Source organism: Euprymna scolopes, chromosome 29 (genome assembly GCF_053919585.1).
Source record: "Euprymna scolopes isolate OS-2025 chromosome 29, ASM5391958v1, whole genome shotgun sequence".
In the NCBI taxonomy this organism is placed as follows: domain Eukaryota; kingdom Metazoa; phylum Mollusca; class Cephalopoda; order Sepiida; family Sepiolidae; genus Euprymna; species Euprymna scolopes.
Window position 1 is genome coordinate 36,052,685 of NC_136510.1, and position 16,362 is coordinate 36,069,046.

At 32.9% G+C, this 16,362-nt stretch overlaps 2 protein-coding genes across 2 annotated transcripts in view; one reads left to right on the forward strand and one right to left on the reverse strand.

The window, feature by feature from the left end:
• Nucleotides 1-16,362, reverse strand: part of LOC145252585 (mitochondrial potassium channel-like) — a 388,073-nt gene that overhangs the window by 324,568 nt on the left and 47,143 nt on the right. The gene's annotated exons all lie outside the window — the stretch shown is intronic.
• LOC145252581 (protein mono-ADP-ribosyltransferase PARP15-like) overlaps nt 1-16,362 on the forward strand; it is a 66,822-nt gene that overhangs the window by 45,816 nt on the left and 4,644 nt on the right. Inside the window, exons 5-7 of the mRNA XM_080112233.1 lie at nt 2,997-3,267; nt 4,159-4,289; nt 15,229-15,388. Of these exons, the coding sequence (XP_079968359.1) occupies nt 2,997-3,267; nt 4,159-4,289; nt 15,229-15,388 (562 nt within the window). The remainder of the gene's footprint in view (nt 1-2,996; nt 3,268-4,158; nt 4,290-15,228; nt 15,389-16,362) is intronic.

The window sequence follows — 16,362 nt, forward strand, 5'->3', positions numbered from 1 at the left end:
GATGCCGTCCATGCATTGGTGTTCCTGTCGTACTTCACATGAAAGTCAGGCTTGTCGAGGGTAATCGCATTTCTCATGACGGGAGAACTATCTTGCCGGTGCCATCCACAGTGATTCCACCCAGCTGTGTAATTAGAGTCCATCCCCTGAAGTAGGTCGTACCCGAGCAGCTGCCCGGCCACAACCAGGGCTTGCAGAGCTACTGCAAGCTCATCGCCGATGCTTGCACGGATGACATTCACCGCACAAGAGGCCAATGAGACTCCACTTACAGTTAGCACCTGAATTCTCTCCTTGTACTAAGTGTCGCAACATGCCTTGCACCAACATTCTGGGTGCACTCAAGGTCTACACGCACAAGGCATTCATACCCGTTAACATGCATGCTCACAGCGGGCAATGCCTTGTTCAGCGACGATCTGGGGAGAAGGCTGGTGCTGTAGCTTCCTCCTCTTGCTCGTTTCCCGGATAGGTGTGGGCCAGGTGTCTCCAATTGTTACACTTGTAGCACTGAGGCCTGTTAAACTTCAGAGTTAATAAACGTGATGAAAGACAATCATGGGCCAAATGGTTGGTTCCTTCACACTTGTGGCAGGTTGTAACTGTACCCTGACCCTGCAATCCACCCTGTGAAGGCTGCACAGCTGCCGCTTGGTCTACGGTGCCTGGGCTCTTTTTTAGTATTGCCCACACCCACGCCAACACCTCCAAGATGTCCATCTTATGTACTGAGGCTTGGAGCAAATCTTCCACACTATCGGGCAAGCCTGCAACAAACGCATACACCAGGCCTTTTTCCGACATTCCTCCAAACAGGACTGCGAGCTTCTTCAGTTCTGCCAAATAAACATCAACCGTCTCCTCGGGATGTAACTTGCATGCCATGAACTCCTTCCATGCGGCAACCGGATCTAGTGCAAATGCTGTGTAGAGGGCATTTCTGATGTAGGTGAAGTCTGCCTTCTTTTTGTCAGTTAGCTGCTGGTATACAGCATGTGCACCCCCAGTGAGGTGCATTGGGACTACACGTTCCAGATGCTTCACACCGCTGAGCTGGCATATCAATTCTGCCTTTTCCACCCATTCCTGCACTTACTGCTCAACGCTGCTGCCATCGAACAGGGGAATTAGCTTGGAATCAAATCACGACAACATGCCAAAATAGCTTGTTGTAAGGGGCATATCCTAAGTGATACATTTCTCTCTCTTCCGTGTACCTGAACGTACCAATGTGTTTTAAAATGTCTGCTACAAAGCAACACATCACTACAATGAAAAGCATGCGTAAAACAAAATTCTCCCCAACTCCTCCAAGCGACCTGCTTTATGGAGCTAGGCACAGCTCATTTGCATGCGTGTAACGTGACTTTGAAAGATCGCCCGAGACCGATATTTTTTCATCCCAACCTGCAGGAAAGACAGACACGAGAGTATTTAAAAGGTAGGCCGTTCTTATTTTCCTCACAGTTCTTACAGCATTTTCCTTTTACATGGCATTTTTCCTTTTTTACAGCATTCTTTTGGTTTGTTTTCTTTTTGAAAAAGAGATGTTATTCTCAAAATATTAAAGACATTTACCATCCCAGTTGTATTAAACAATAAGTCCATATTTACGGATTTATATATGTGATTAACTTGGAAAAAAAAAATATGAAGATTTATCAACTCGACTTTTATTTGTTTGCTTTGTTTCATATGTCACAACACTTCAACATATTCTACGTAGCCTTCTTATTATATGTTCTATTAAATATTATATTTTAATAAATGTTCTGAAAAAAAAAAAATATAGTAGTTTAAACAATAATTTTCAACTTTAAAATACCTATATGTGTAGTAATTACTAAGAAAACATCTTTTTATGTTGTAGAAGAATCATTCAATGATTTTCAGTAATAACGGTCTATGAGAGTATAATAATTAGGGCTATGACAACAGAATATTCTTTTCATTGTTTTGACTCTCAAGTATATATCTGACACAGACACAATTAATCAACCGAGAACCACATCACACCACATAAAAAACATAAGATATCAATGGATATATACGTGAGAATCAAAACAAGGAAAAGGATATTCTGTTGTCATAGCCCTAATAATAACTCTTAAAATAAAGGGAGATAAATCCTCAATCACATGCCAAGAGAACTTGAATGTCTACTAGACACTATCCTCGAGTGTCTAAGGTCTCTCTGTACAGGGGTTTGCCAGAACAATCTGGCATGAGGATACTTTTTCCATAGAAGTAAACCCTGACCAAGTATTCAAAATCACATAGTATTCGCAGCCCAAATAAGATCTCCTCACTACGGCTACTCCACAGCTTTTCCGAGGAATGGTGCACCTTCTCCGAGTGATATTACCTTAAGTAATAGCACTAAGCTGGATACTCCACCAGACTAGATAAATTCTTGTCCTGGAATCCAGTAAGACCAAGAGACCAACATGAAAGATATACTACAACGTATAAAAATGGTTAATTGGGGAGAGGAAAATTATGTTCTCAATTCTTTACTAACTCAGTGCTTGAGAGATAAAGAACTTAAATGGAACATTCGAATATCTATGTATCTCATATAGAGTTCAAGTGTTAAACCCTGGTTGTGGGCCCCTTGATTTCTGAGAACTTCGACTGAAGTAAAATAAAACAAAAAAATTTGATTCAATTTACATTACTTTTTGGAAAAACTCAAGTGGTCATAACCACCACAAAACCATTATTATACATTTTTTTTTTTTTTCAAGTAAACAAATAGAATTCTTGGTGATCCACCCCCAAAGCAGATATTTCCCATATCTTGGGTAATTTTTTTTCTCTTAGTTAAATATTTCTCCCTTGCAGGAAGTCTATTATTCATATGCATTACAGATATGCAATCAATTAGTGCAGGTTTATACTATTAATTGCTATCACATGTTTTTTTTTCTTCTGAATTTGTTTTCTTCTCATCCATAACGCATGTTTATTTTTTTATTATTTCATATATTTTCAAGGAAATTCGAGAGATTATTACTGAGGTTCTTCGAACAGCTGTTAGTATATGTACCCAACCCAAGATTGCATTCCCAGCTATCGGCACTGGAGGCATGAACTTTCCTCCAAGAGTCCTCAAAACAATTTACTGCACCATCTTGGAATTTATGATAGAGAATCCTAACAGTGTGGAATCGGCATATGTCCTTATACATCCTGCAAGACAAGAACTGATAGATTATGCTAAAACTATCGATCCAAATGTAGAAGAACAAAGACTTACCTACCCAGGTAACATCATATTTGGTTTTACATGCTGGCATGTGTTGGACGGCTTTTAGAAATTGACTCCCAAACTGCCTTTATTAATCACTCTTCCTCTCAAGTTCATCTTTATCACTTCTCTCTATTTTCCTTGGCTTTTCTTTACCAACATACCCTGCTATCTCAACTCTTCTATATCTACCGCAGAACTCTGATTTATGTCCAGATTTAATTTTCCTCTGAAATCATCAGATGTAAGCCCGTTTTTTAGACTCAAATTACACGTCTGTCATAATTCCCATCTCATTTTTCTCCATGCATAAAATGTTTGACACTTATAATTGGCAAAATCACATGTAATCGTTTATCAATCTGGCAAGAAACATGGGCGCATGATTTTTATGTTTTTGTAAACCTTATTTGGGATTGCACCACTCAAACTCGCATCGTCCCTGAAAAAGATTTTAAAATAAGTTAGATACAAAAAGAATTGCTCTGCATAAAACTTTGAGTTATATTAAGAAATGCATTTTGTAAGGATCAGTGTACACATGGTTGTTAATATGTATGTGCTTGTTAAAATCTGTTTATAGTCAGCTAATGTACTTCCTATTTTCAGGCATAGCGCTAGCCGAGGCGATGACAAGACAAATCAGTTCCTTTGCTTTTTTTCTCTCATGCCCATAAATTATTTATTAGTTTGATTTCAATCATTTTGTTTTTATCCTTTCATTTATTATATAAATCCAAATAAAAAAATTATTTTTCCACTTGAAAAGAAATTATATGACCCAAAATTCTAAACTTTTAAATTATATCAAGTTAGATCAATTAGAAAACTCTCTTTGAGTTAACCGCATATGTATGTATATCATGTTATTGATTGCATGTTTATTTCATATAATTGTATTTCTGCAGTTCACCTTCCATCATCATGGTCACAGGCAGATGAGATTTGCAAGATCCAATTATCACAGAACGATGCTGAATATTCATCTACTATTGCACATTTTAGAGATACAATTGGAAGAAATGTTAATATCATAAAGGTAATGAGTTGTCATTTTTTTTTAGTCACTACTTATCAAGGCCCGAAGGCCACTCGGGGATAAGGGTTATTGCGTGTATAGTAATCAATGGGATAATATCGTAGTAATCGTTAGTAATTGAGATTTGATGAAGTGGATTACTTAAGGGGGCGGTTTATCAGGAATTTTTTGTCTACACGGATGCTGAAAAAGTATGCAACCAATTTTCCCTAAATTTTCCCTTGCATTGGTTGTGTATTATTTTGTCTTAACAAAAGAAAAGAAAAATATTTTCCAAAGTAAAAATATTGCCAATCTTGCTTAATGTGATTTGTGTGTGTGTGTGTGTGTGTGTGTGTGTAAAAGAGAGAGAAAAGAAAAGCAATAAAAGAAGGGGAGAGCTGGAAAGAGAGAGTGGTAGAGAGCTGAGAAAAGGGGGAGAAATAGAGAATGACTGACTACATTTTTAATATGGGAAATCCTTTTGTTTTAGCAATATTATTTAATAAAAACTGTATTGCGGGTGTAAGAGAAAGAGGGAGATAGAGAGAGAAAAAGAGAGATACAAAAAGAGAGTAATAAAAAAAAGAAATAATGAAAGATAGGGACAGATGGAGGAAAAGAGAGCAAAAAGATAGAAATTACAAAGATTTTTTATTCTTACTTATAAAGGGAATTTAATTAACAAGAAGGCTGAAATCATTGAGTCCTGCTAACATAAAAGCGTATTTGAGTATAAGAAATTTAAACCACAAAAAATGAACAATTACAAATAAATTTTTAAAAAAGGTGAATATGAAGTTGCGATAAAATACTTTCTTTATAATTATGTAAATACTTTAAAATATATTTAGATCAACTTTAACAAATAAATATTAATAATTATATAAAAATTTTCTATTTTTAGACAACCAAATGTAAAAATACCCTTATATATAGCACCCATTAAAAATACCCTTTTATACAATACTCATCAAAAATACCCTTATATACAATACCTATAAAAATACCCTTGTATATATATATATATATATATATATATTAACCATTAAAATACGCTTATATAACCCATTCAAATACCCTTAGATAGAAGACGTATGAAAAATATACATATATCTAATATGCATCAAAAATATACTTATGTATAATATGCATTAACAATATATAATATGCATTAAAAATATACTTATATATAATATGCATTAAAAATATATTAATATATTAATATGCATTAAAAATATACTGATATATAATATGCATTAAATATATCTACATATATACATATATAAATTCGTATTCCTGTCTGTGTGCTTGTTTGTTTACAATTTGATTAATATATGCAAAAGACCCGTTACTTTATTCTTACATTTATTTCTATATATAGTATGATTATTGCAAAATATACAATTAAGAGCTCACCTCATTTCATATTACATTAAAGAAAATTGATTTTACTAAATAGCAATATGTTAGTTAATGTTTCTAATGAGAAAATTATTTCAAGTATTTTATTTAAAATTGTTATTTAATAAGCTTTAAATAACAATTATATTAATAATATATTTAATTTAATTTATTTGGATTTTTTATTATTTCTAATATCGACTTTTTTTTTTTACAAACTGGTGTAGAGTTGTTTCCCCCTAGGCACATCGAAGCATAAAAAAATGTTAAAAACAAACTCTTCACCAAATAAAATAATTTGGTAATCTCAATAAGTGTCCAGCATGAAAAAATAATTCTGTGTAGACAGAAAAATATTTTCTTTTTTTTCTTTTTTCTTTTTAAAATATTCGAAGAAACAAAAAAAAAAAAAAAAACTTACGAATAAACTGAAAAGATTTCATTTGTTTATTTATTTTTTTTTTTTACCTTTCCGGCTATTAAAATTCAAGCAAGCCACACTTTTAGAAACAAATGAGCCCCCCTCCCCTTCAAGAAAAGCAAATCAAAAATTTCTTTGGTTTATGAAAAAAAAAAAAGAAGTCAATTAAGAAAGTGTTTTTACAAAAAATATATAGATATATATATATATATAAACAGACACAAGTCACGCACTTATTAATATTTATAAATGTAATTTATCGAGGTCAAAAAAACTGTAAGTCATAAAAGTCCAGTGGGTATAATACTTTGCTAAATACCTTTACCTTTAAATCACATTTCAGGTTCAAGCCTGCCTACATTGCTAATTTTTTATTCATTTATTTATTTATTTTTTTTTTTTGCGGTCACTCGAGCACGATCTGCTATTTTTATTCAAAACAAAAGTTGTTTTTATTTTTTTTTTGGGGGGGGGAGGGGGTGTCTTTCCAGCGCACTGGCAACAAAAGTACTCAATATCTGGAAAATAGTTTCTTCTCTTTGTATCCCTTCTGCCGGAAATATCTGGTAGAGAGGGTATCACATACTTCTTTTGGGGGGGAGGGGGCGTTTACATTTACATGTTTTTATCAGTTTCTTTATTTTTGAAATTGTTGTGTAGGTATCGACATTGCCCATGATGATAATGATTAATATCCTTAGTATATCAGATGTGTTCAAAACGAAAATTCATGTCGACCTGGGCAACCATTCTAGTACTTAGATATATTATACATAAAAAATATACTTATTATGTTTAAAGATCCGTTACTTTACTCTTACATTTATTTTGATATATAATATGATTCTTGCAAGATACAATTAAGAGGTCACCTCATTTGCATATTACATTAAAGAAAATTGATTTTACTAAATAGCAATATGTTAGTTAACGTTTCTAGCAAGATAATTATTTTAAGTAATCTATTTAAATGTGTTATTTAATAAACTATAAATAACAATTATATTGATTATATATTTAATTTATTTGGAATTATTATTTCCAACATTGACTTTTTTTACAAACTGGTCTAGAGTTATATCCCCCTGTAAACATCAAAGCATAAAAAAAATATTAAAAACAAACTCTTCACCAAATGAAATAATTCGGTAATATAAATAAGTTTCCAGCGTGAAAAAATAATTCCGTATAGTCAGAAAAATGTTTCCCTTTTATCTTTTTAAAATATTTTAAGAAACATAAAAACACTTAAGAATAAACTGAAAAAGATTTCATTTGTTTGTTTTGTTTTTACCTTACCGGCGATTGAAAATTAAGCCACACTTTAGAAACAAATCAGTCCCCCCAAAATATATATATATATATATATATATATATATATATATATATATATATATATAAACAGACGCAAGTTACGCACTTATTAATATTTATAAACGTGATTTTTCAAGGTCACAAAACCATAAGTCGTCGTAGTCCAGTGAGTATAATACTTTGCTAAATACCTTAACCATTAAATTGCATTTCAGGTTCGACTGCCCATGTTGCTAATTTTTTTTATTTATTTTATTTTATTTTATTTTTTTTGTGCACAATCTCCTATTTTTATTCAAAACAAAAGTTGTTTTATTTATTTATTATTTTGGGGGGAGATGGGGAGTCTTTCCAGCACACAAAAGTACTTCAATATTTAGAAAATTGAGTCTTCTCTTTGTATCTCTTCTGCCAAAATATCTGGTGAAGAGGATATCACGTACTCCACATACTCTTTTTTTTTTGGGGGGGGGCGTTTATGTTTTTACCTGTTCCTTTATTTTTGGAATTGGTGTGTAGATATCGTTATTGCCCATTATGAAAATAATTAATATCCTTAGTATAGCAGGTGTGTTCCAAAGGAAAGTTCATGTTGACCTGGGCAACGTCCGGTGTCCATGCTAGTGTTTATATATAATATGCATTAAAAATTTATAAAATATGCATTAAATATATACTTATATATAATATGCATTAAAAATATACTAACATATAATATGCGATGAAAATATATATAATATGCATTAAATATATACTTATGCATGATATGCATAAAAATATATATATATATATATATATATATATATATATATAACTAGCATGGGTGTCCGGCGTTTCCCGGATGTTTGGAGGTGTGTTGAGCAAAAAAAAAAAAAAAAAAAAAAAAAGTGGTAGTAGGAAGGCAGGCTCGAACCAGTATTGTGAAGGAGGAAAGAATGTGAAAAAAACGTGACGTCTTTGCTGTTACGACCAATGCCAAACCGGAAGTGACGTCGGTTTAAATTAAGGCTACACAATCGAAAAGAGGGGATGACTTTCGAAAATATTGGCGAAAAAAGCGACCCCTCCCTGTAGAAAAGTGCACAGTTGAGGGTGAAGAAATTAATGTTTTTAGCCAATTTTTCAGTATTTGTTGTCTGAAAGGTCGAGCTTTAAAACGATACTGATCTTGTGTTGAAAGTTTTAAGTAGACATGCAGAAATACATACATACATTTATATATTGGTAGTTCAAATTTTCTACCCAAACCGATTAAAAAGCTTACCCTATCTCTGAATACTCTTTATGTAAAATTTCAAATGTTTAGACCAGAAATTGTCTGAGTAATTTGGTAGAGATGCAGAGGTAAAGTTTTTTAAAACTTTGACCCCTATTATGACCCCTTAACATTTATTGCTTTTGGCTCAAATCAAGTTATTAAGTTAGATCCATGTCCAAGGAACCTATATCTAAAATTTCAAGTGTTTTGACCCAAAATTGAGAGAGGAGTTAAGTAGAATTCTCAAAGGTCAAATCATTGAACTTTGACCCATTGACAGCCAAATTTCTGGCCGAAAACGGATTACAAAGATTTCCCCAAATCTCACTACCTTGTATATCAAATTTCGAGTCTTTAGACTGAAACTTAACGGAGTTATTGTGTAGGGAAATGTACACAGACAGACAGACAGACAGACAGACAGACAGACAGACAGACACTTTCACTTTTATAGATATATAGATATGCATTAAAAATATACTTATATATAAAATGCATTAAAAATATACTTATATATATATAAAATGCATCAAAAATATACTTATATATATATATATAAAATGCATCAAAAATATACTTATATATATATATATATAAAATGCATCAAAAATATACTTATATATATATATATATATATATATATATATAAAATGCATCAAAAATATACTTATATATATATATATATATATATAAAATGCATCAAAAATATACTTATATATATATATATATATATATATAAAATGCATCAAAAATATACTTATATATATATATATATATATATATATAAAATGCATCAAAAATATACTTATATATATATATATATATATATAAAATGCATCAAAAATATACTTATATATATATATATATATATAAAATGCATCAAAAATATACTTATATATATATATATATATAAAATGCATCAAAAATATACTTATATATATATATATATATATATATATATAAAATGCATCAAAAATATACTTATATATATATATATATATATATATATAAAATGCATCAAAAATATACTTATATATAATATGCATTAAAAATATGCTTATATATATAATATGCATTAAAAATATGCTTATATATGTCTTAAAAATGCCATTATATATGATATGCATTAATAATACATCTATATATATACTACGCATCAAAAATATCCAAATGTAAATATGCATTAAGAATACACTTATATATAATGAAATTCTGTTTTAATCTTTTAAAAATGCCACAGAAACGTATGGAATGCTTAAGATTGCTTTTGGACCATTTTGCATGTATCGAGCATCAGTTTTGGAGTGGCATAAGAGATTCAAGCAAGGCAGGGAGTCTTTGAGAGATGATGAGAGGTGTGTGGGGAGTAAGGAAGTCAGAACACCAGAGCTGATTGGCCAAATAAAGAATTTCATAGATCAGGAGTGTCATATGTCTATAGCAGTGATAAATGCACAGTTTGGTGTCAGTGTGGGAACTGTACATATAATTATTCACAAGGAACTGAAGATGCAGAAGGCTTGTACGAATGCATCAGTCCACAACTCGTTGTCACAGACTATTTGACCAAGCTGGGCATTAAGGCAATTCCTCACCCTCCCTATAGTCCAGACCTTGCATTCTGTGACTTATTTATTCCCTAAGCTCAAGGAAATCCTAAGAGGCTGTTGCTATAAGACAATTAAGGAGATGAAAGAGGCTGTGACGAGGATCATTGACATACTCACAAAAGAGGACTTCCATGGGGCCTTCCAGAAGTTGTCGGAACTGTACAAGTGAATTGCAGCCAGAGGAGATTACTTTAAAGGGGACTAGAGTTTCATGTGTGTACATATCAATAAAAGTGGCCATATGAAAAAGTCTAGAAACTTATTGAAGGCACCTCGTACATGCGCCCACTGAACGAAAGCGGGAGTGTGTAAATCTGGAACCCTTCCAATACAAAAATAATACAATAAAGCAAATTTAGGTGTTGTTAAGAGTCCGAGGTGGCAGCATAAAAAGATGAATTTTTTTGTCAGACAGTTTTTGGATGCTGCCTCATTTACGCATGATTTTAGTGTTAGTTAAAGAGAAAAAGAGAAAAAAAGGACTACTGCTGTTTAGGTGAAAATGCAAAATCCAACTCGAGTTAGTGTTTTGTTTTCAACTTGAAAAAATTTACGAGACTGAAATAGGAATTAATTCCTAAATACATCGTTTAGTCATGTAAATTATAGATAATCTTTCAACTTTCAAGGAGTGTGAAACCGGAAGTAGGTTGGATTTATTAATATGCTAAAATCGCTGATATTATTCCCCTTATAGGTAGGGGAGGTGGGTACGTGTATGCGTGTACGTGTATACAGCCTTATTTCCAAGTTGGAACATATTTGGGTAATTCATCTTTTGTTTTAAACTACTTGAATCGATTATAATTATTAAAAATATTGCATATATAACTGAATATATAACCATATGAATAAATACATGCGTAACATTAAATGAAGGTAACTCTGTATATATTCGAACTCACATTAGCAGCTCAAACTGAACTGAAGCAGCATTAACTCTAGGCACCATGAACTAATTTTCTCCAAAGGAGGGTGTTTCATGGGAATATCAACTTCACAAGTGGCCACCAGTCGCTTGTAATTTATATATATATATATATATCTCTATATAAATAAAATGAACTCATTTTTTCCCGTCTGATTTTGACATTAATAGGATTAAAAATCAAGATATTTCATGCAAATATAATATGCACAAACGGCAGAACAATATCTGAGGTGTGTTATAGGCTTATTATTTCTCAAATTCCTCGATAATCTTAGATTTCTATACTTTTTCTGCTGAGAAGTCACGGCCAAAATCGGTTAAGATCAATGGAAGTGGTAAAATATTTTCTCTCTAATAAATTCCTCCTCCCCCTGCCACCACTTAACACCGTTTGGGGATCATTCACAAGGAACAGTTGAGAAGAGAACATCGGTTTGGCTTCGTAGTTCTTTCATGTGAAGTTATTTAAAATCACTAAGCTAAGCTGCAGTGCTCTGTGGCGTAGTGGTTAGCGTGCTGGACAATTCACATTATATTTTCACGTTCGCGCCGACCTACCGTAGTCGGTTTTTTTTTTTTTTCCTAAACAACTGGAATGGACTTTTCTTGGTGGCCGAACTGTTAACGTTGCAGATGTTTTTTTTTTGTTTTTCTTCACACTTTATTTTCCTACTTTTACTCATGACTTCGGGTTTGATCCTTCCTACTTATCTACCATAACATTTTTTAAAACTACCCCCCCCCGTCCCGGAAACAAACACTCGGGCAACGCCGGGTACCCCCGCTAGTATATATATATAAGCGAAAATGTGTCGCTTGTAATCTATATATATAAAAACGAAAATGTATGTATGTGTGTATGTTTGTGTGTCGCTAAAAACTTTCGACAAACACAACAAAAATTCACAAACTTGGTATCATATTGAAGCTCCATCCTTCGCTCGAAAAATATCGAAAAATTGGCCGAAAACGTTAATTTTTTCACCCCGAAATCGACAATTTTCGATAGGGGGGGGGTCAACAAAAACTGTCCTCTCGTGACGACGACCGGTTCTACGCATGCGTCAGATAACGTCATGACCTGATTTACTTTAACTAACTAAATTTCATTTACGTTGTATTAGCTCAGTTGGTTAGCGCATTGGGTCATTATCTAAACATTTTGGGTTCGAATCGTGGTGTGAGATGTTTTCTTTTTTTTTTTCAATTTTTTAAATTTAAATATTGAACCAGTGTTATTTAAGCCATTTTTCACGTAACGTTCGTTTTTCTGTTTACTTCGCTTATTCTTAGGTTTTCATTAACACCTCCGACCGACCACATACACCCAAAAACACTTGGGTACCCACCGATTTTTTAAATTTTAATATCGAAACAGGCTGATTTAAGCATTTTTCACGTGTTTTTATTTTTAATGTTCGTTTTTCTGTTTTCTTTTTTGTTTTTGTTTTTCGAATTTTATATTTAACATCGTTCGTTTGCCTTACGTTAGTTTTTTTTGTGTTTTTTTTTCAATGTTTTGATTACCCCCCCCCAGGTACCCCCCCCCCCGCTTTCTGTTTTCTTTTTTTACTTCACTTATTCTTACGTTTTCATTAACACCCCCACCCCCTCCAACACCCGGGCAACGCCGAGTACCCCCCCCCCCCCCGCTACGCAGGGTTTCTTAACGTTCGTTTTTCTGTTTTTTTTTACTTCGCTTATTCTTAGGTTTTCATTAACATCCCTACCCACCGAAAAACACTCGGGCATCGCCGGGTACCCCTCGCTAGTCTATATATATAAAAGCGAAAATGTGTGTGTATGTATGTTCGCTTTTTGTGTATGTCCAAGAAAGGATTTTTTTCCGAGAAGCGATCGGTCGGCTCACTCCTTTTTAAAACTTTTTATATCATGTCTAAATCATAATATCTACGAGTTAACAATGGGGGTCACCTGTCTATTTAATTTGTCCGAGTTTGAAAAGCTAAATATTCAACATTTTTTGATCGCTGCGGGTGGATTGGGCTTTTTAGTATAATAAAAGTGAAATGGAGCTTAAAACATTGTTCCAGTGCGATCACCGGGAACGTCCAAAAGCAATCAGCTTTGATCAATGCGGAGTTTCTCCTTATATCAGACAATTGCTATTCAATTTAGACAATCCTCTTTTAATGGGGAGCTGGTTTCCCCTCCCCCACATCTTGGGGAAACAAAAAAAATCTGCCCCGCAGTAAATAAAATACTGCCCTGCAGTGAAAGTTGACCTCATTAAATCAATAAGTACGGGCACCTGCCAATTCTTAATACTTAAATAAATCCAAACATCTTTCCGTTACTATGTCTTGGTGGTGCAGTGGTTCGCACGTTTTTTTTTCACACTTTATTTTCCAACTTCGCCTCAAAGCTTCGGGTTCAATCCTTCTTACTTACCTACCAAAACTTTTTTTTTATTTAACCCCCCCCCACGACACAAACACCCAGGCAACGATTTTTATTATTCTTCACACACACCTCAAACACCCGGACAACGCTGGGTACCCCCTCCCCCGCTAGTCTAAAATATGAATGTCATCTACCTGTTTAAATGTATGTATGTATGTTTTTATGTGTGCCTAAAACTTTTGACAGAGGTGACAGATTTTCACAAGATCAGTATCATTTTGAAGCATGATCCTTCAGATGACAAATATTGAAAAATTGGCTAGAAATAGAAATATTAATTCCTTCACTCTCAATGGGGCACTTTTCTACAAGGAGGGCTCGCTTTTTTCGCCGATATTTTCGAAAGTGATCCCTTCTTTTTGATTGACTAGCCTTAGTTTAAACCTTTGCCACTTCCGGTTTGGCGATGGATGCAACAGGAAAGACGTCACTTTTTTTTCACCATTTTTTCTCCTTCGCAGTACAGATTCGAGCCTGCCTACTATCACTTTTTAATTATTTTCTCAACACACACCTCAAAACACCCAAGAAACGCCAGACACCCAGGCTAGTTTCCTATATAAAGAGGCATAAAAACTATAACTGAATGTATTTAAGATATAGATATGCAAATTAAGTTATAAAGAAGTAATTTTGTGCATTTACTTTGAAAAGTAATGACCATGGTTTTGGTAATTTATCCCTTTTTATTGAATCACTTGATTAATATTAATACTGAGAAAACTATATTAAAAAATATACAAAATATTTCTATCAAATTACAACCAAATAATACCAAGTATTAATTTTATAAGCTGTTTAAAAAACATACAAAATAATTCTATCAAATTACAACCAAAAAATAGTTCTATTAAATTACAACCAAATAACACCATGCATTAATTTACCATAAGCTGTTTAAAAAAATATATGAAATAGTTCTATCAAATTACAACCAAATAACACCGAACATTAATTTATTATAAGCTGTTTTAAAAATATACATATAATAGTTCTACAAAATTACAACCAAATAACACCGAGCATTAATTTATTATAAGCTGATAAATATATGAAATAGTTCTATCAAATTACAACCAAATAATACCGAGCATTAATTTATTATAAGCTGTTTTAAAAATATACATATAATAGTTCTACAAAATTACAAACAAATAACATCATGCATTAATTTATCATAAGCTGTTTAAAAAAATATGTGAAATAGTTCTATCAAATTACAACCAAATAATACCGAGCATTAATTTATTATAAGCTGTTTAAAAAAATATATGAAATAGTTCCATCAAATTACAACCAAATAACACCGAACATTCATTTATTATAAGCTGTTAAATATATGAAATAGTTCTACAAAATTACAACCAAATAACACCATGCATTAATTTAAGTTGTTTAAAAAATTGTTATGCAAATGAGGCAAACAAATATCCATGTTTGAATCTTTGCTTATTAATCTATATACATTATTTCAAAAAGGCTTATTTATTATTGATTTAAATTAGACTAGTAACTCATGTTGAAAGTAATATAGTTGTGATAATTGAAAATTTTTTGCATTTATTCATTTTAATATATATTTTATTTTTCATCATCAGATTGAAAGGATCGAAAACAAACGACTATATGTTGCTTTTGAACGGTACAAAAACCTTCTCCCTTCAAATCAGCACACTCCGAAACGCCTGTGGCATGGCACATCGCATGATTGCATTGATGGTATTATCAGATACGGATTTGACTGGAGGCTGACTGAACGTAAATATCACATATTTAAAAAATTTTATCAACGCATTTAACAACCATAAATTTGAGGAAAATGTATACGACACCCTCTTTCTCACAAGTATGCACCTTGCAATCTAGTCCATAACGTCAGTTATCCGAGTAAATTGCCAACCATAGTCGAGAGTGACCTGAAGGCTTCCTTTTCATTAGCTACTACATCAATCCTACTACTCCACTTACTCTTGATCTCCACTTTATAATACTAAACAACAGCTTGAGTAAGTGTTGTTCATACCAGTCAAGGATATGCCTTTATAACTTTGTAGCTGTCTGACTAAGTATTGTTCTGTTCAGTCTTGAGAGAACTCCATTACCATTCTCTCTGAGAAGGGATTAGTTTATTGCTAATCATCTAAGGCACTTCTCTTAAGGAATGACAACAAGGCTGCTCAGGCATTTTTATTATAGGTCAAAGTGCACTTCTCCTAAAGTGTGCACTAACTAACCTCCTAGAAAGGAGGTAAATAAGCTCAGTTTATGAAGTGAATTGTTTAGCAAAACGATCAAGTACTATTTTTTAAGCCTTTGGTATGACTCGACGAAGGATTGAACTCTGGTCTCATGGCCCATTAGCAAATAGTTGTATCATTATGCTAAATTATATTTATATATATTATAATAATAATAATAATAATAATAATAGCAAGCAATCTACGAAAGATTAATGCAAGCAACAATAAACGTAGTCACTAGTTTTGTCTTCTCTGTGCCAGCCTCTCGAACCAAAGGTTCTCAATTCCTTCACCACCCTTACTCAAGGCACGCCTCCATGCTGGTCTATCTTTGGTTAGCTCCTCCCACACATTCACATCAATGCCAAGAGCGATCAGATCCCGTTTGGCCACGTCTATAAAGCGCAGCACCGGGCGACCGCAGCTTCTTGTTCCATTTGCCAGTTCGCTATAGAGGATATCCTTAGGGAGACGACCATCGGGTATTCTGCG